The following is a 19,603-nucleotide window of genomic DNA, read 5'->3' as shown; positions in this document are numbered from 1 at the left end:
AGGAACAATTCTCCCCTAGAGCACATCTCCTCTACAAGACAGAGCACAGCCCCGCCAACACCTGGATTTTGGCTCAATGATACTGATTTCAGACTTCTGGTCAGAATTGCGATAGAATAAATTTCTGTTGTTTTAAGTCATCTAGTTTGTGATAATTTGTTAAAGAAGCTGTAAGAAAAAAATCCAAGAACTAATATATTCTCTTTAATATTTAAGACTATTTGAATCTGATATTTTGTTAATTGCGGCCAAAAGCAGTCTAACTGATATACAGCCCTTCTCTCACCCTCCTCTGGTTAAGAGGTGAACTCTACAGAAGGGCCAATCCCCAGTGGGAGGTAGCCAGAGACCCTCCTGATCTTTAGCTGGGGAAATAGGGCTGGGGTGGAGGCAGCACCAAAAGGCTCACAGACTCCAAGCAAAGGCATTACGGGACTTTATTTACAGACAGGTCACAGCAACCAGGGCCCACACAGGCTCAGGCCAGAAGATTCCAGATACATATACATGTACAGGTCCCAGCACCCATCAGCACCAGAGCCATTGCCAGCCAGGTCCCTGCCAGAGGGACCAAGAGTCAGGCAGTGTCAAGGGCAGGAAAGGGAGAGGGCCCCAGTCCTTGCCAGATATCAGAGGTCACAAGTTGTGGCCCCCAAGCCAGAGGAAGAAACTACCCTCGTCCCTGAATTGTGGACACTGAGGAACATGAGGACAGGGGAGACCCCCTCCTGTGTCCAGCCTGTACTCTCAATGCCAGGCCTCGGAACAGAAGTCCCAGCGACAGCAGCTTGGGGCGTGGAGACACTGCAGGCCCCCTCCAGACCTGTCCAGGAGCCGGGCGTGGAGCAGGTGTCCCAGGCCATGGCTGCCCATCACACGGGGGGCTCCCCCAGTTTGCTGGTGGCACTTGTGATCCGCTTATTTTCCCGGAGGTTTCGGAGGCGGGCACTGAGGCTGCTGATCTCTTCCACGTAGGCCTGGGGCACCCACCCTTTCTCACCATCTGCCAGGCGGACTCCCTCCAGCCAGCCTAAGGGCACATAGGCCAGGAGTTGCATCAGTGGCATCAAAGGAACACCTGGGCTAGGTCTTCGAGGAAACACCTAGGCCCTGATACAAGCCTCGTCTGCAGCCCTGGGGCCGAGGTGACATGATCTCAGCATCCCCCAGATCCAGGAAGGAGCATGCCTCTAGTAGACTTGTAGATGAACTTCTGACCTGTTTTTCCTGACATCCTCTGAGAAGGGATTTCCCACTCTCCCTCACCAGTTACTCTCAATCCTAATCTTTGCAAGCAGGAAGTTCCTCCTCTTGTCTAACTTGATTCTTGCATGCTGTGGTTGATCAACACTTGCATAACCTTTTTCTTGTGCAGTCTTAGCTATCTAGCTACTTCCTGCCCACCGAAGTCCCATCAGGGCAACCTTCCCAGGAGGCCCCTCTCACCATCACTGGTCCGGGTCCTCACTGCCAGGATGTCAGTCTTCTCCAAGGTCAGCTCATCTGGCTGCAGTGCCTTGTATGTCCTCACACACTGAACCTGGGGGCGGTCTGAGAGCCCAAGGGAGAGTGAGGGAGTCCCCAGGGTAGGATGGGGCAGGGGGAGGCAGGGAGAGGCAGCAGGAGCAAATAAGGGGTGGGAGGGTAGCCTCTGCTGCTGCTTTCCCTCTGTCCACCCTGGCCACTCTTTTCTCTGACCCTAAACACAAGTTCTAGGTGAATCCAGTCTCTCCCGGCTTCAATACTGCTTCTGTGCCTGGGCTCTTATCTCCCCAGCTCAATTCCATACTTTGTTCCTGACTTCCTGGTCTAATTGCCCCCAGAAAGCCCCCACAAAACAGTAATGGTCCCTTTGTATGCCCCCTCATGCTACTCTGGTGCCCTCTCCGGTCTCTCCTTCTCAACTGAGATTCAACCCACATCACTCCCCCATTTATAATCCTCCAGGGCTTCCCGCTCCTCTTGGAATAAAATCCAAAGTCCTCCCCACAGCCTACAAAGCTCTACACAGTCTGGTGTTGCCCCCCTTGCTAACCTCCTCACCTCCCTCATCTTCCCCTCTCTCCTTCGCTCATGAAGCTCAGCCATATTTGTCACCCTGCTGTCCCTCAAACACTCTAGGCTCCCTCCTGCCTCAGGGCCTTTGCACTGGCTGTTCCCCCTTCCAGGAATGATTTTCCCCAGATCTTTTCATGGCTGCCCCTCCCCATCCTTCAGGGGCCTTCCCTGACCACCTTTTTGGAGTGGGAAGTTTACCTTCCAACCCAAACAGGACCTCTAGCTCAAGTCAGAGAATCAGCTCCAGTCCAGGCCCTCAGCCCCTTCTACCACACTAGGTGGGCTGGGAGTATCGGGAAAACCACAGGCCTTGGGGCCAGACCAGCTTATTGGCTGTATGACCTTGCAGGTTACCTAACATTACTGGGCCTCAGTTTTCTCACATAGGAAAAATGAATCTACCTAATAGGATCGTCATGAGGATTAAATAAAATAAAGGCATACACAAAGCCCCTAGCACCCTGGCACATGGAAGGTACTGGGTGGAAATGAGTTCCCTACCTTCCCCTTCATTAGCTTAGCCTTAACACCCTCTCTCAGAAACCTTCCAAAGCTACCTGGTACCCACTATACCAAGATGCTCTCTGATTGGGCTGCACCCTAGCTTACCAGCCTCATTTCATACCCAGAGAAGCCTCTGGATCAACAGAGCAGGTCCCTCATCCTACCACCCCCACCCCCGTGCCCCAGCCACTCTGGTTTCCGTCCTCTTTGCAACTGATGCAAAGCTAGAGACAGACCTGGGTTCCAGTCTCAGCTCTGCCACTTAATAGCTGAACTTGGACAAGTCACTTTACCTTTCTGAATCTGTTTTCTAACTTGTAAAATGGGGACGAAATGGGAGGATGTAAAAGGCTATGTCATCTCCAGGGTGCTACCTGTGCACGTGGAGGTTGGTCTGTCCTATGTCAAGCCTACCCATCCTTCAAGCTTTCACAGAGCTGCCCCTGCCTGCCCCAGGCCAGTTGATCTCTCTTCGCACTAGCCCCGCTGGCAACAGGACACCCAGGATTGGAGGAAAGGGGAGAGCAGTGAGGTACCCAGCCCAGGGAATGTGGCTCTAGTGGGGGTAGGGGGCAGGCTGTTACCTTCCCCCTCGCTGATGACCTCCTTGTCCTCCTGGGGGCTAGAGGGGCACATGGCTGAGATCCATCGCTGCTTCTCACTTCTAGGGAGAGGGGGGCTGAGTTGTCACAACATGCAAAATGCAGTCTCCCAGGGCCAGGGTGGTGAAACCGGAGCTGGGAGAACTGGGTACGATGTCCAGACCTGGGACCCAGGATCAGGTCTTCTCTACCCCAGAGCCCACCCACGGCCCTGTTCCCAAGCCGGTGCCCCACCCAGCTCTGAGCGTAAGAACAGAACAGCTGCAGGACACCCTGGATGCCAGCTCTGCCCATGCCCAGCCTTATGCCACCATCCTGAAGCCAGAGATAAAGGCCTTGTGCCTGCCGGGGGTCCTCTCGCCATACCCAAGCCCACTCACTCTGTCCGGGCCCTCAGTAGGAACTGGTGCTTCGTGTGCTGCCCATGGAGGAGTTGAAGGAGGAACACATGGCCAGGGATGCCCTGGAGCTTCAGGCTCAGGTCCTTCACCTGCAGCTCAGCCATCTTGGCGTGGACAAAGACGGCGAACTTCCCCAGCCTGCAGGACCAGAGGAGGCGAGGTCAGCCTGGCCCCCACCCTCAGGACGAGGTGAGTTCTGATTGGAAGAGAGGAGAAGGGGTCACCTGTCCCTCTAGGACCTCCTCAAGGAAACTTGGCTGCACAGGGCACCGCTTCCCTGGCAGCCAGCAAAGTCCCTAAAAGGAACGGGGGCTCCATTCGTGCTGGCTCACTGACAGAGGTGGAAGGTGATGGAGACCAGTCCCCGGCCGCCAGGCACACTTTCCACTTCTCTCTGAACCTCTTCCTGGAGGCTCTGTTCCAAAGAACCAACTGGGCAGCTCCCCTGATGAGATCTATGGACTGTTTCGTGTCTGACTCTCTAACCGGTAGAGAAGCTGAACTTTGTCTCATTTGCCACTGTATCCCAGCGCCCAACACTGCCAGGCCCACTGTTTGGGTCTGATAAACCCTTGTGGGAAGGATGGGTGGGTGGGTGGGTCAAGGATGTTCCATAAATTCCTTCATCTCAACCCACCTAAACAAAACCAGTATCTCCTACCCCAAATCAGGTCCCTTCACTGTTCCCCATTCCAGTGAAAGACGCCACCAAGTTGCCCAAAACTTGAGAAACTCAGTCCTCATTCTCACCTCTTTCCTCCCTCTCCCCCGACACCCAACCAGCAGCTGTGTCCTATCTGTCTATCTCCTTATTGTCCCCAGAATCCAGTTATCCCCAAGCCCATTACCACTTCTGGAGCATCTACTCTCATCTGGGCAGTTACAAGAGCTTCTGGTCTCTGCCCTTCCAGCCCATTCTCCAAATTGGCCAGGAGTAAATATCACTCCTCTGCTTAACTCCCCATGTTCCCTATTGCCTTCAGAAAGTCTAGCCTCTCTGCCATGACTTTCAACATCCCAACTTCCTTCTCCTGCCCTTCCCCTCTACAAATCCAGCCATACTAGGCTTCATTGTCTCCCAAACATACTCTGCTCTTATACCCTTCTGTGACTTGGCTATATCCCCCCAAATTCCTCGACCTGAAAAACTCCTACTTATCCTTCAAAACCCAACTCAGATGTTCCTTCCTCTGTGAAACTTTACTGATTCTCACCCCACACCAGGGGATACTACAGTATACTACCCCCTTCCATCAAAACCCTGAACAGGTGGTTATCAGGATGTATTTTCACTGGTCTGAGAGCTCCTACACACTTTGGAGGGCCCAGTACAGAACAGGGATTCAGTGACGCTTCATTGAGTGAATAAGTAAATCAGCAATGAACTCTTTTCACGGCATAAGATGTCCATCCTTTTCATGGCATAAGATGTCCCATCCAGCCTTAAGGCTTACTTCATTCCAGAAGTCTCTCCCTCATCCCAAACTTATAATAATCAAGGCTAATACTGAGTGAATGTTCATTGTGTACCAGGCACTCTGCTAAACTCTTCACATATTATTATCACATTGAATCTCCCTTCTATTTTACATATGGAAGACAGGATAGTACAATAGTTAAGAGCCTGGGATCTGGCATCAGACAGACCTGGCCTCCTCCTGGCTCCTGCACTTACTAGCTCCATGATCTTGAGAAAAACAAGGGAGACTACTTCTCAGGAAGATGATTAGAGGATTAAAGGGAACAATCCACATAGCATGCCTGGAACAGAATACGCTGTCAGTAAATGTTGATTATTATCATTATGACTTAGGGGAGATTGGGACTCTAGGGTTGTGCTTTTAATCTCTGCTCCAATTAGCTTAAGCTCAGAGCAGCTTCAAAGTTCTTGGCACACAGTTCAGCCCTTGATTCTCAGGTCCAGAAGATGGACTTGCCCTAGCTCTGCCTTTCCGAGGGGAACCTCCAAGGCTCAGGGTGCCCTGGCAGCACAGCCTGTCAGATGGACTGATTGTGAGCCCATTGGTGGGGAAGAAGAGAGCTCCACTCTCATCTACACCCACCCCCGCCCCGACTCACTCCTTCCTTCGGGAGAGCAGCAGGCAGTCATTGAAGAGGTGCAGGTAGACCGCCTTGCTGGACAGCTTCAGCTTGGCAGGGGGTGCTGCGGGCAGTGGTGCCAGCTCCACCAGCTCCCCGTGCCGAACCAGCCAGCGGGCCTGAGAGATCAGCGGGAAGATCTGGCAGGATAGAGGAGGCAAGGGGGAGCACAGGTCAGGCCAGGGGCAGCAGGGCAGAGAGCACAGGGCAGGGGATGGGAGGGCTGGACAGTGATGAACTGGCTTGCAGCCCCCAGGGAAGGAGGAGACAGGGCTGCCCCTTCGCGTGCCCCATCCTATCAGCTGAGGTCATGCACCTTGCCCTCAAAGTGGATCTTCTTGCTCAGGTGGATGAGCTCCTCTGTCCTCTTCATGGACTGCACACTGGCATTGCACTCTTGCACCAGCTGGGGAGACCAGAGGTGGGTCACCTGCAGCGCCCCTTACCCCGGCTCCCAGAGCTCAGCCTCAGGCTGCCACCTGGGGACCAGAGACTCTGAAGGCTGGGGCTCCTTTAGAGGCACACAGGGATTCCGGGGAGGCCCCTGGAAGCCAGACATCCCCTGCCCTGCCGAGCTCACCTCCTTGAGTGCATTGAAGGCCTTGGTGGCCATGTCTTCGTCTTCTGAACCCTGTGCTGTCCGCTTCAGGATGTTCTGGAGGGTGGAGTCAGCGCCATGAGGCAGGCTGTGACCTCTCCCAGTGACCCTGCCCAGCCGTGGGTGCCCGGAAGGGGCTGTGGAGGGCACAGCAGCATCTCCCCCACCCAGCCCTCCCCACAGCCCGGTGCCCTCTAGGTACCTCCACCAGCATCTTGAGGCGGGTAATCCTCTGAAACGGCAGGATGAGGAAGGAGGTGAGGGGCAGACGCTGGCACACGGGAGACTCCTCCAGGCGAGCCAGGATGCTGGGGAACTTGGGGTTCTCCAGGCTGGAAAATGGGGAGAGGGGAGGGTCTGCGATCACAGGTGACCCTGAACTTCTGGATCCACGACTCCAGCCACCCCATTTGTCCTTGAGGTGCCTTCTCAGGTCTAGCCTTCTCCTGGCCACAGAGCCCTTTTCAGGTACCCCTCCCCTCCCAGGTCACCCTTCCTCACCCAGTCCTCTGAACCTACTGCTGCCTGAGACTCCCCTATCCTCCCCCACCTCCCCTTTCAGAGCCCCCAGCCCTACAGCAGGCGCTGGTAGGTGCGCTCCTGATAGGCCTGGTTGGTGACATAGGGCAGGTAGACGCGGCGGAAGGCCGGACAGTGGTGCAACACAACATCGCACACGCTGAAGCGCAGGACATCGGCCTCCAACCGCTGCTCCAGGTCCTGTAGGAACCTGAAAGGTCAGAGAGGGGTCAGGGCCAGCACCAGGATGAGACCCCAGATATGGGAGCCCAGGCTCGGTCCCTGACTCCCGGCGAGGCCAGACCACCACTCCCTCACCTCTCGCTGGTGCTCTTGACCTCAGGCAGTTTGGAGAACAGCCACTGCTTGTCCTGCACCCCGAGACACTCACTCAGCTCGGCCGAGCCTAAGAAGTGGCCTACGGCCACCGACAGGCTGTGGATGTATGAGGCCTCGGACGTAATCAGCTCAAATTTGGCCTGAGTGAGGGCAGACGCAGGGTTGAAAAGGCGGAACCAGCCCACGCTGAATGCGCTCGCTTCGCCCACCACGCACACCCCAAGCCCTGGACACCACCTCCTTAGACGTAGCTGCACTCCCCTGTCTCCTCCCCTTCTCTAGCCTCACCCCGGATCTGGCGCCAGATGGGGTTCGGAGACACGCCTCCTGCTTCGTGCGATTGTCCAAACCCTACTGCAGCCCTGGTTTGCGCCCCTAGCTCCGCCCATCCAGCCGGGCCCTAGTCTTCTGGTGGCCCTGCCCCTCCCTGGTGCGCCCTCCCATTAGCCCCGCCCTCCCTCCGACCCCGCCCCTGCTCTTCTTCTCGCCTGGTCCTGCGCGCACCTTGCGTTTTGCTCTCTGCATGGCTCCCCCCCTCCCAGTCCCCGCTTTCAGTGATGTCTGTCATAAGGCCCAGCCTGATTCCGCCCTTCCTCTGGCCCTGCCCTATCCTAGGCCTCGCCCCGTTGACACCGCCCCTCCATCGAGCTTCCACACTCGCCTTTGGCTCCAGGAGTCCTGCGTCCTCGCTTGCATTCAGCCTCACCTTGTCGTGTTCTAGACTCATCTTCCCCATTGACAGCCCCTCTTTTGTGGCCCCTCTTTCCCCGCTGGATCCCATGCCCACCTACTGCAGTTTATAGTCCCGCTGGCCGGGTACCCCTGCGGCCCGGGTCGCCGCAGAGTCCGCGGACCACCTACTCCTGACCCCGCCCCTTATGTTGCCCCGGCCTCTTTGGGCCCCAGGACCGCCTCCCACGGCTGGCAGTCCCGCCGGCCCCGCCCGCCAGGTCCCGGCGCCCACCTCCTGCAGTTTACAGTCGCGCAGGCTCAGCGTAGCCAGGACGCCGCTGCCGCGCACGTCGGGGATGTCTTGCCACAGCGAGAAGGTGGAGCCTCGCGCCGAGCGCTGCGCCCGGAAGGAGCTGCTCGGGGAGAGGTTGGCGCGCGGCGGCCCGGGCCCCTCCTCCGCGCCCTCGGCCTCGTCCCCCGGGCCCTCCTCCTCGCGCTGCTGCCGCCGCAGTTCGCGGGCGCTGGCCACGTCGCTATATTCCTGGTAGAGGACCGCTGGGCGGGGAGAGGGGCGGGGGAGGGCCGTGGGGCGCCCGCCAGCCCTGCCCGGCTCTTCCCAGGCTCCCCCGAGGGCCCGCCTCACTTAACCAGCCTTTCCGATGGTTCGGATAGCGGGACTCAGTGAATTCATTAATTCACTCACTCATTCTGCAGACACTACTTGAGCACCAACTCCGTGCTAGCCCCTGTGCTGGATACTGAGAGTTCAATTCTCTCCCTCTCACAAGAGCCCTACCTCTCAACTCTCCAAACCCCAGTTTCCCAGTACACCAAAGCCCCCAGACCCTTCCTCGGTGACCCCCTCCCACGTACAGTTAAGGAGGAACCGTGACCGGCGACGCTCGCTGGCGCTCCTGGAACCCGGAGCCGGCTCTTCCTGCGCATCTAGCCTAGGAAAGGGAGTGTCAGGGCCCTTCTTCACCTGTACCCCGCCTCGGACCCAAGGCCGCGGTGGGAAGTGGTACCTGGGCTCGGGCCAGCTGCCATGGCCCCCGCTCAGGTCAACAAGAGCCGGCATCGCCATGGCGTCCACCCGCATCTCTACACTGCGCGACTCTCTTCCAGACGCTTTCCCTGGAGGGGGCAAGAGCTGAGGGAGGGTGGCCCCAAGAGTGGCGCTGGGCACCGGGGCACCACCACACTCCAGCTGACCAGGCCCCAGTCTCAGGTATCCAGTGAGCATGAGCTGTGCCCCACCCCGCGTCTGGCTCTTGGGCTGTTCTTAGGGCCCAGGGGAGGAGGCTGTACCTTCCCGGGCAGCTCCAGGGCCTGACCCTGGGGTCAGTGCCCTGGCTGCTGAATTCCGTCCCAGGCGCAGGGAAGAGTGCAACCGGGTCATCAGCTCAGAGGCTGAGAAGCGCCTCCGCTCAGGCCCCTCGAGGCCCACTCGGGTGGGCCCAGGCAGCTCCAGCGGCCTAGGCTCCCCTGTGCTCAGGGCCTGTTCTGTCGCCTGGCTTGGTTCCAGGAAGACAGCATGGGCCTCAGGACTGCCAAGGGCCTCTTCTTGCTGGTACACCCGCATCTTGCGCCCTGCAGGGGTGGTGGGGTGAGAGAGCATAGGCTGGCATCCACTGGGGTCTCTCCTGTCCTCCCTGCCACTGCTCTGTGGCCCTGAGCATCAGGGGGACGTGCCTATGAGAAAGGCCAATGTTTTTGCCAGGATCTTTCCCCAGAGTAATGGGATCAACAAGAGGGGCAGAGAGAAAGCAAAGTGCCTGACTGCAGTCGGCAAAGGGTGGGCAAAGGACCAGGGAGCCCAGGCCAGCCACTCACTGTGTAACCTCAGACAAGTCACTTGCCTCCCCTGAGCCCCAGTTCCCTTATCACTAAAATCTATCACTTGTCCCACCTATTTGGGGAATTTGGGGGCTTACGGGTCCTAAAAGAGCCACCCAACCTCTTCCCCGTCCTCCCCACCAGGCCACCACCCCCCTCACCCTGAGTGACTCACAGGCTGACTTCTTCTCCGAGCCGTGGCTGGCCCGGCGCTGTGGCTGTAGGTGCTGGGGACTCCAGGGTCCCTCCAGAGCTGGGGACTGGGCACTAGGACAGTGTGGCCAGCTGCCAGCCCTGCTGGGCCGCATTCCCCCACTGGTAGAGATCTCGGTGTCTGGGCCTCCTGGGGATGGTGGCCATAGCAGCCCTTGGAGAGGAGCAGGGGTCCCCAGAGACCAGCGGCTGCCAGGTGCCTGCAGCTCCTCTGGAGCGACGGGGAAGAGATCCAGACACACAGGGCTTGGGGGCTGCAGGGTGGGCAACTCCACAAAGGACAGACTCTCCTGCTGGCACACAGCTACTGGGCGGTGGGCAGTGCCAGGTGGCCCAGCCAGATGGGACTGGAGGGTGGGAGGTGGCCCACAGTCCATTCCTCCTTTGCTCTGCCACCCACCTGGGCCTGCAGGGGAGAAGGCATCAGAGCGAGACACAGGACAGCAGGGCTGGCCAGTAAGCACCATGTCCTGGAGACCTGGACAAAGCCTTGTGTACACGCATCTGTACAAGCACACACACACCTTATTATACAGAAATAGCTAATGCTTACTTGGCACTTACTGAATGACAGGCCAAGTACTTTACACATCTTATTTCATTTAATCCTCACAACAACCCCGAGTTGATGCTATTATTAGCCCCTTTTTATAGGTGACGAAAGTGAGGCACAGAAGTTGTTATTTGGTAAATAATGGAGCCAGGATTCAAACCCAGGCAGTCTAGCTTCTGAGTCTGTGCTTTTAAGCACCTTGCACATTTCCTAACTCTCACTGACATGCAATCAGACATACAGATACACATTGTCACACAAACCCATGTCTGCTCCATGCATATCCACACACATTTTCTTCCAAGTATACACATTGACATACATACTTTCACAGATATACTCAGACATTTCTAATTCGCAGGCTCACACATTCACACACACTTTTTTATACAAGTACATATATTCACTCAGACTTTCACAAACACATGATGACCCATCAGATATTTACATATCCACTCAGGTTTTCTCACAGTCCTGTTCCATTCACAGTCACACACCATGATGCAGATACAAACACACAGGCCCAGAAATCCTTGCTTTGGTGTTACCCAACCTCCCCTCCCGTGTCCAGATTGTAGCCTTTAGCGCTGAGTGGTGCCCACACCCATGCCAAGCTGGCTGGGAGGGTCACACACTGGCAGGCGGCCCACCACACAGATCAGACTGGGCCCTCCCAAGAGACGGGCAGGGAAGTGCCCCAGCCCCTCAGCTTGGGGTGAGGGAGGGGCTCTTCCCTACCCCAGCTCCCAGCCCCAGGATCGGGCCAGGCTGAATGGGTCCTCTCTGGGCAGGACGTCATCCCGAGGGAGGCTGCCGGAGCCTCAGGACAGGTCTTCTGATCAAGGGGTCTGAGCCCCCCAGCCCTTGCCCCGTGGCCCTTTGCTGGCTGCCCTCCTGCAGCCCCTCACCTCTCCAGCCAAGGCCCACTGCTGATGTTGTTCGGCTGCTCCGGCAGGGGAAGCCCTCTCTCTGCCCAGCTGGCTGGGGGAGATCCCACCCAGACAAAGAGTTTGATTCATCAAACCCTGTGGTAAGGCAAGCGGGTAGGGAGGGAGGGAACAGGCAGCGGGCTGGGCGGGGGCCTACCCTAGCCTGGCCTCGCTGTGGGCAGGCTGGGCAGCGAGGACCCCCCCAGAGTCCCCTTCAGGCCAAAGGGGCAGTGCCCAGCCTCGCAGGGCCAGGAGACCCAGGAGACAGAGACTGGGAGACCGAGGGACTGAGACCTGGAAAACTGAGACCCTTTAGACAGCAACCCAGAAACCAAGACCCCAAAGCACTCAAAACCAGAAAACCACAGACGCTGAGACATTCAGGGACCCAGAGATGGAGACACAGAGACAGAGACACTGAAAATTTCAGACAGACCAGATATTCAGAGACAGATGTGAAGCCCGGAAAAACTCGGGGAGACAGATGGGCAAATGTTTCATGCCCCGCAGGATTGCCAGTCTCATGGGGAAGCCAAAAATGAAAACAGTTACAATCCAGGTTGGCAAGAGCCAACCCAGAGGAACCGTCAGATTAGGGTGCTGGGCTCCGCTCAACCCGGGCATTCCAGGAAGGCATCCTGGAGGAAGTAAGAGTGAACTGTTCTGGCTGAAATACCCAAGGACCCAGTCCACAGAGATAGGGAGAAAGCCTCGGCATGAGAGAAGCAGTGACAGTGTCAGTGACCCTGGGAGCGAGGGAAAGAGGGGAGGACCCGGTGGAGGACAGCTGGATCTGTGACTGGCTCCCACTCTCCGCAGTCCCTCAACCTGCTTCCCCCTGCTTTCCCATCCCCTGCCTGGAGTACAGGTAGGGTGGCCGCTCCTGCGGAACAGTTACTCCTCCAGACCCTCCCCACAGGGAGCAAGTCTCTCCTTATCTGGTAAATGGGACGGTCATGCTTCAAAACGCTAAAAGGAGAATTAAGAATAATGCAGGGGGACTTCCCTGGCAGTCCAGTGGTTAAGACTCCTTGCTCCCAATGCAGGGGGGCACAGGTTCAATCCCTGGTCGGGGAACTAAGATCCTGCATGCCTCACGGCGCAGCCAAAAAAAAAGAATAATGCATATCAAGCGCCTATCACATAGTGGGAGCTTTGCAGTTGATAGTCATTCTTCTGAGTGTTATTAGTCTTTCTCCAGTCAGAGGGATGGCTTTGGCCATCACAGAGTTAGGGAAACTGAGGCAGTGAGGGTGAGACACACCCTATTTTGTAGGAGCATGTGGCAGGAGACACAGGGGACCACGGCCCACCAGACAGGTCTCTTTCTCTGCTGGAATCAGAAGTCCTTAACACAGAAGTCCCACTTGCTTTTGTGGGTACACATGTGCAAGAATACACACATGCCTCTGCTCCTTTGTAATCTGGGAGATTCTCTCCACCTGGGTTCTGGAAGCCCCTAGAGGGCAGGGAGGAACCCCCTGCCCTTGTCAGTTGCAGGGATAAATGAGCAAAACGTGGAACCCTTGGGGCAGGAGCACCCCCAATTTAAAAAAAAATTTTTTTTTTTTTGGCCATGCCACGCGACATGCGAGATCTTAGTTCCCTGACCAGGGATCGAACCTGTGCCCTCTGCCATGGAAGCGCAGAGTCCTAACCACTGGACCACCAGGGAATTCCAAGGAGCACCCCCTATTAAAGCGTCCGAGGAGAAGGCTGGGTAAATGGAGGGGGCGTGTAAGGCTTCCTCAGGGGACACAAGGCTGGAGGCAGGTCCCTAGGGAGGAAGTCAGGAGTGGGTCAGCCTCCACCTCCGTCCGGGCCAAGGGACAATGAGAATGACCCATCTAGCCAGGATGCCAGCCCTGTGGCCTTCCATGGATGTGGTCCACTCAGCCTCAATGCTGGGGACCAAGGAGGGGCAGAACTATGTTCATAGTGTTTATAGCTTATCTCTGCTAGAAAAAAAAGGAAAAAAAAAAAAACCTCAGGAAGAGACTGGCCCCAGGTAACAGAGGGACACTACCTGCCCAAGACATTGTCACAGGATACTCTAGTGCCCACTAAGCAAGGGTCATTCTGGAACCCACAAGGGAAAACCCCTGCCAACATTCAAGGCCCTGCGTTGACACTGGCCTTAGGCAAATCATAGCCTGTGCCTGGGCCTGAGTGTGCCCATCTGTAGAGTAGCCCCCAGGGCCCCTCTCAGCCACCCCATCTAGGAAACTTTGGTCATCATGAGTATCTCTGCAGGCTGAGAAGGATGGGCAGGGCCGGAAAGGGTCCCATCCAGTGGGCACTGCTAATCACATGGACAATGGGCCCACTTGGCAAGGCTGGCAGGGAAGGCCCCTGGACACTACTATGGTCCGGAGAAAGCACCTCTGACCTCCTGTGCCCAGCTTTTCCCTTCCCCCTCCCTGGTGCCCCCTGCCCTGCTGCCCGAGGAGTAGGGCCCTGCCAGGGCCCTTCTTCTCCTTAAGGGACAAGGCCAAGTGGGAGGTCATGACTGGAAAGGGAATCCAGGCCAAGCAGGCTGTGGAGCCCCAAGAGGCCATAAGTGTGTGGGAGCCAGGATCAGAGGCCAGGCAGGCTGCACAAAGGACTCACTTGGGAAGACTGGCGGGAGGAGGATGGGGTTGCTGGCAGCCAGGTGGGGCCCTACCTCAGCCAGGGAGCTCCGTCCAGCCTCCAGCACGGTCCAGGGCTCCAGGACACCCTGGGAGCTCTGGGGTTGCAGCCGGGTCCTCAGGGGGCGATGTCAGCATGGCCCCTGAGCCAGGCAATGCAAGCTCCTGGGTATTGTGTGGGGCAGGGAGAAGGGGAGGCAAGGGCGGAGGGAACCTCGCGGGCGGGCAGGCGGCTGTCTCAACGTGCCTGCTCCCCGCCCCCCTTTCCCAGAACCGGTTTGGCCAGTCTGAGGTACAAGAGGGGGGCTGGAACAATGGGAGTCCTATGCCCAGGAGAGGCTCTGAAGGACCCCAGACTGACATCCTAAAGATGGGGGAGGCACTGCTTTTCCTCCCAGGGGACAGACAGGTCACCCCTCTTCTGGAGCTTCCCAAATGTGAGATGTGCTCGGGGGCCTTCTTGGGGCTGGGGAGCATCCTGGGAGTTTTGCAGAGAAACTCCCAAGCCTTGGTCTCCTCAGGGATCCTGAGAACTCTGCAGTGTGCTGATCCTCTCTGAGCCTGCTGCAGCATCTATAAAGGGATCACTCATCTCTATGGTTGGGAGACGGAAATCGTGAAAGCCAGGGATGTGACACACCTGGAACCATCCTGGCCATCCTCCCAGCATCACAGCTCCTCACGAATGATCTATCCTCCCCTGCTACCTGTAATGACCCACCCTCACCATCTCCAACAGCCTCCTCCACCAGGCTTCCCGGACTCTAGTCCACACTGAATGAGCCCTCAAAAAACCAATTCAATGTTCCGAATGGATAAAGAATATGTGGCACATATATACAATGGAATATTACTCAGCCATAAAAAGAAACGAAATTGAGTTATTTGTAGTGAGGTGGATGGACCTAGAGTCTGTCATACAGAGTGAAGTAAGTCAGAAAGAGAAAAATAAATACTGTATGCTAACACACATATATGGAATCTAAAAAAAAAAAAAAAAAAAAAGAGGTTCTGAAAAACCTAGGGGCAGGTCAGGAATAAAGACGCAAATGTAGAGAAGGGACTTGGGGACACGGGGAGGGTGAAGGGTAAGCTGGGACGAAATGAGAGAGTGGCATGGACATATATACACTACCAAATGTAAAACAGCTAGTGGAAAGCAGCCACATAGCCCAGGGAGATCAGCTCAGTGCTTTGTGACCACCTAGAGGGGTGGGATAGGGAGGGTGGGAGAGAGACGCAAGAGGGAGGGGATAGGGGAATATATACATATAGATGTATATGTATATACGTATATATATGTATATATGTATATGTATCTATATGTATAGATGTATACATATAGATGATTCACTTTGTGATACAGCAGAAACTAACACACCATTGTAAAGCAATTATACTCCAATAAAGATGTTAAAAAAAAAAAAATTCAGATAGCCCAGTGGTATGCAATCTTCGCATGCCTTTTTTTTTTTTTTTTTGGCCACGCAGTGAGGCTTGTGGAATCTTAGTTCCCCGACCAGCGATTGAACCCCGGCCATGGCAGTGAAAGCACCCGAGTCCTAATGGACCACAGGGAATCCCCTTCGCATGCCATTTATTTGAGCAATTGGTAATTGTCAGATACTTAATATGAAGATGTATACAAATACTAATACTCACGTTGCTAATAACTCTTATTGTACACTCACTGTGTGCCAGGCACTGTTCTGAGCACTTCACATAAAATCATTTAATATCCACCACAAGCCTACAAGATAGATACTCTTACTGCTCCTACTTACCAGATGAGGACACGAGACTTGTACATGTTAAGTACATTATCCCATTTAAATCTCTCATCAGCTCTATGAAGTCCCTATCTTACAAATGATGAAATTGAACTTGCCCAAGGTCACACAGCAAATAAAAGTCAGAACTAATATTCAGACCCAGGTCTGTGACTCCACCACCAATCTGTGCCCTTAACTACTGCCCAGTACTGCCTCCCCAGGCTTTGGGGAGGATCTGGTGAAAAGTGTGTGAAAGTCCATTGGGAGGTGTCTCAGCTGACCTAACTGTAAACACTTTTATTATTATTGACACACTACAGGCCTTGATGAGCATACAGGGCAGGAGGTCCACACCCAGACCCTAATGAGCTCTCCCTTACCAACCGCTGACCATTCAGTTCAGGGAGGTTAGGTCCCTTCACTCCTTCATATCCACTTCGCCCCCCAGAGCACAGTCACATAATGAGGAGACACTGCACAGAGTGGTTGGGGACCAGGTGTCCATGGAGAGGTGGCACGCTGGGGCGCAGAGAGGTTTATTGTCAGCGTTGCACATAGAGCGGGACACTGGAAACATGAAGAGGGAGCCAATGCAGGACTAGGGGTCTTCAGAGAACCCTAGCCCTCTCATCCCAACTCCAGGGCCGACCTTGAGGCCGCTGGCCAAGGTACTGCCCAGACCCCTAGCTGGAAGCAGAGGACCCCAAAGGAGGGAGGATCCTGGGGGAACTAGGGTCTTGGAAGGGCAGTCTCTCCTCACTCGACCCTGCGTCCTGGGCTCTGGGGACAGCGCCCTTGCTGCAGTGGACGGAAAGCAAGGCTAGGTCAGGCTGAGCAGGAGGGCCCTCCAGAGCAGAAGCGACAGTGGTGGAAACAGTGTAAAAGAAGGGGCGTGGCGTGCGCGGAGCTGGATAAAGAGGGAGCCAGGCGAAAATTTGAGGGCAAGCGGACAATCCTCCCCCTGGGCGAGGCCAAACAAGAGGGCGGGGCAAGAAAGCTGAGCATAGGCCTGGGGGCAGGCAGAGGGGCGTGGTCAGGGGGTGGGGCCAGGGTCCGTGGGCAGCGCTAACCGAAAGTAGCGCCTCCCTGTTGTCCTCCAGCGCCTGCTTGGCCAGGTAGTGCTCGCGCTTTATCTTGGTAGCCAGGGCGGCTGGCACGTCGGGCACGAGCCAGGCGATGAGGCCCAGGAAGAACACCACGTGCTGGGGAGAAGGAGGGGCCAAAGAGAAGGACTGCTTTAGCAATCTTAATCTGCCGAGAGTTTACTAAGTGCAAGGCACTCTTCTGAGGGTTTCTGGGTATTCATTCAGTTAATCCTCACAACAACTCTAGGAGGTAAATTACTTCTCCTGTTTTACCTGTAAAGAAACCGAAGCATAAAGAGGTTGTCATTTGCCCAAAGACACAGAGGTATAATTCGAACCCCTTAACACTAGGGACCCTGTTAGAATCAGAGCTAGAGAAAAAGGATCTTGAGCAAAGCTGGAAGGAGCTCCAGGGCTGTTGCCAAGAGATAATAATAGTAGTAGTCGTGACATTAATTCACTGAGCACCCACTATGCTGTGCAAGTACTTGCCACTGAATCTTCATAGCGACCCTATGAAGTAGATCCTATTCTGTAATATACCCCATTTACAGCCAGTCAGCCGCACAGCCTGTACTTGGACCCGGGTCTGTCCGACGCACAGATGGCTGAGCCTACCTCGAAGGCGATGATGAAGCCCAGACGCACAGCCAGCAGCTTCCAGTAGAAGAGGGTGAGATTCCTCTGAGCGTCGCGAAAGCCCTTGTCCCTGGGTTGAGGAGGGCGCGGGGTCCCGCGAGGTTCTCGACTCCGCGACCGGCACTCCCACCCCTCCCCACCCTAGAGCCTGGCCCTGACAGGTTAGCAGTACCCTCAGCCAGCCCTGCCCTCTAGCCCGCCCCCTAGACTCAGCTTCCTGCCCTCCCAGTTAGGCCCCGCCCCACCCCTCCCACAAGCTCACTGCCCCGCCTCCAGATTCAGCACCCCGCCCCCAGCCAGGTCCAGCGGGTCCGCAGGCTCAAGGCCCCGCCCCTCCCAAGCAGGCCTCGCCCTACCGCACTCAGCCCGGGCTGGTGGTTCTCCCACCTGCAGGGCGTGTGGTGGCCCTAGGCAAGGTAAGCAGGGGGTGCGGGCGCCAGCATGAAGTTGACGTAGCCGCGCAGCTGGCTGTGGTGTTCTTACTGGTACAGGAGACGTGGCAGGAAGTCCGAGGTGAAGGCGATGAGGAAAGCCTGCAAGGGGGCTTCACAGGAAGGCCGTCCCGCCTTTCAGGGCCCAGTCTCCTAACTCATGCCGCCCAGGTCCAGTCCCACTCCCGCAGGCAGGAGCCTGTGCCCGAGGATTCTAGCCTTCTGCCCCTATTTCCCAATCTCTCACCCTGATTTCCAGCCTCAGCCCCCATTTCCCTATTCCCGAGCCTCCTCCCAGTCTCTGATCTTCATTTCCCCCTCTGACCCTGTATCTCCCTCCTTACCCCCCTCTCCTCACATTCACGATGACAGAAAGGTAGGCAATGGCTTCAAGCAGGACCAGCCAGATCCCAATGGCCTGGGTCCGCTCAGCCACCAGCCGCCAGTATTCGCACAGAACTTCTGGGTGTCCGGTCGGATCTCCACCCAGTTGCTGAGCAGAGCAAACAGGGGTGCCGGTGGGAAAGCTGCCACGAAGATGGTGATGAACCTAGACCGCAGCACTGGAGTTGGGGAGTGTCGGGCCTGGGGTCACCTCCCCTGCTGGGCCAGGCCCCCAGGAACCCTGCTGGGCCACTGCTCACCCATCTCCAGGAATTCATCAAACTGGCCCTTGAACTCAATGAACTCATAGTCCTGCTCCCAGCGCCGCTGCTCCTGCCTGATCTGGGTGTCCTGCAGCCCGGCCAGGTGTCTCTTCTGCCGCCAGGTCTTCAGCTTCCTGGGACCAGACAACGCCATTTCTATCCTCCCACTCCCTTAAAGATAGGCACCATGATTATTCACACTTTACAGATGAGGAAATGGAGACTCAGAGACCTGGCCCAAGGCTCCCCAAGTTGTAAATGGTGCAACCAGAGCTCAAGTCCTGTTTGTTAGACTCCAGAGTCTAGGGCTCTTAAACTCTGGGCTTCCTACATGGCCATTCTCGGTCTCTGAAAGCCCTTCCCCGATCTAAAATGCTAATAGAAAGCCCTCCTCTTTCCTGTTCAGCATATCATTTAATCCACTCAACTCTCTTGGAGAGGTATTATTGTCCCCATTGTACAGGTGAGCAAACTGAGGCTTAGAGAGAAGCAAAGCCAGAGCTTACAGGAGGCAGAACTAGGACTTATGTTCTGGGGTCCTGACCCCCATGGGGGGGCGGTTTCTGCTTTGCTCTCATATAGGCCCCCTGCCCCAGCCTGACTAGGCCCAACCCCCAGATCATCCCCTGCATGCACAGCACAATGAACTCCTGCACGTTGCTGACCAGCTGTTTGCTCACTGTGATGATGAAGAGCTGTTGAGCAAGCTCGAGAAGGCAGCCCCCAGGCTCGCTGTGACTGGCAGACACACAGCACCTTACTCAGGGCTTAGGGGCTGGCCCCCTACTCCTTGGAGGCCCCAGAGGCAGATCCTGCCCTGCCAGACCTGAGGGTGTGATGCCCCCCACCGTCCCTCAAGAGCTGGCCCTCTAAGGATACTCACGTCCTCGTTCCACATGCCAAGCAGCCTGCCATGCTCACCAGGGTATCCCACAAACCTGCAGGCCCACCGCATCTGTTGGCAATGTGCCCTCCCCTTCTGGAGCCAGGCCACAGCTAAACTCCATGCTGAGGCTGACCTCTCTCCCCGCCCACCCACTGAGAGATAACTCTGGTGACCGGGCTGCTGGGAGGC

General features: G+C 56.2%; 1 protein-coding gene across 4 annotated transcripts; it reads right to left on the bottom strand.

The window, feature by feature from the left end:
* Positions 1-420: 420 nt before the first annotated feature.
* On the bottom strand, positions 421-18,411 carry ARHGEF19 (Rho guanine nucleotide exchange factor 19). 4 transcript variants are annotated; one of them, XM_082423469.1, is made up of 19 exons: positions 18,226-18,411; positions 17,838-17,994; positions 17,430-17,520; positions 16,797-16,928; positions 9,805-10,248; positions 9,102-9,383; positions 8,819-8,927; positions 8,667-8,743; positions 8,086-8,348; positions 7,101-7,261; positions 6,841-6,993; positions 6,466-6,595; positions 6,246-6,320; positions 5,982-6,071; positions 5,645-5,805; positions 3,545-3,703; positions 3,147-3,226; positions 1,447-1,551; positions 421-1,030 (listed from the first exon to the last, which is right to left on the bottom strand). In XM_082423469.1, the coding sequence occupies exons 5-19, from the start codon at positions 10,217-10,219 to the stop codon at positions 873-875; spliced, it is 2,418 nt and encodes an 805-aa protein (XP_082279595.1). In that variant the 5' UTR covers positions 10,220-10,248; positions 16,797-16,928; positions 17,430-17,520; positions 17,838-17,994; positions 18,226-18,411; the 3' UTR covers positions 421-872. The 4 variants fall into 4 exon arrangements, with proteins under 4 accessions (XP_082279595.1, XP_082279594.1, XP_082279597.1 ...); XM_082423468.1 differs by lacking the exons at positions 17,838-17,994; positions 18,226-18,411 and adding an exon at positions 11,304-11,376; XM_082423471.1 differs by lacking the exons at positions 16,797-16,928; positions 17,430-17,520; positions 17,838-17,994; positions 18,226-18,411 and adding exons at positions 11,304-11,376; positions 13,990-14,026.
* Positions 18,412-19,603: the final 1,192 nt, after the last annotated feature.

The sequence above is a fragment of the Balaenoptera physalus genome, assembly GCF_965194825.1.
Source record: "Balaenoptera physalus genome assembly, chromosome: 1".
In the NCBI taxonomy this organism is placed as follows: Eukaryota; Metazoa; Chordata; class Mammalia; order Artiodactyla; family Balaenopteridae; genus Balaenoptera; species Balaenoptera physalus.
The sequence above is the reverse complement of the archived record's forward strand: the minus strand, read 5'-3'. Positions and strand labels throughout refer to the sequence as shown.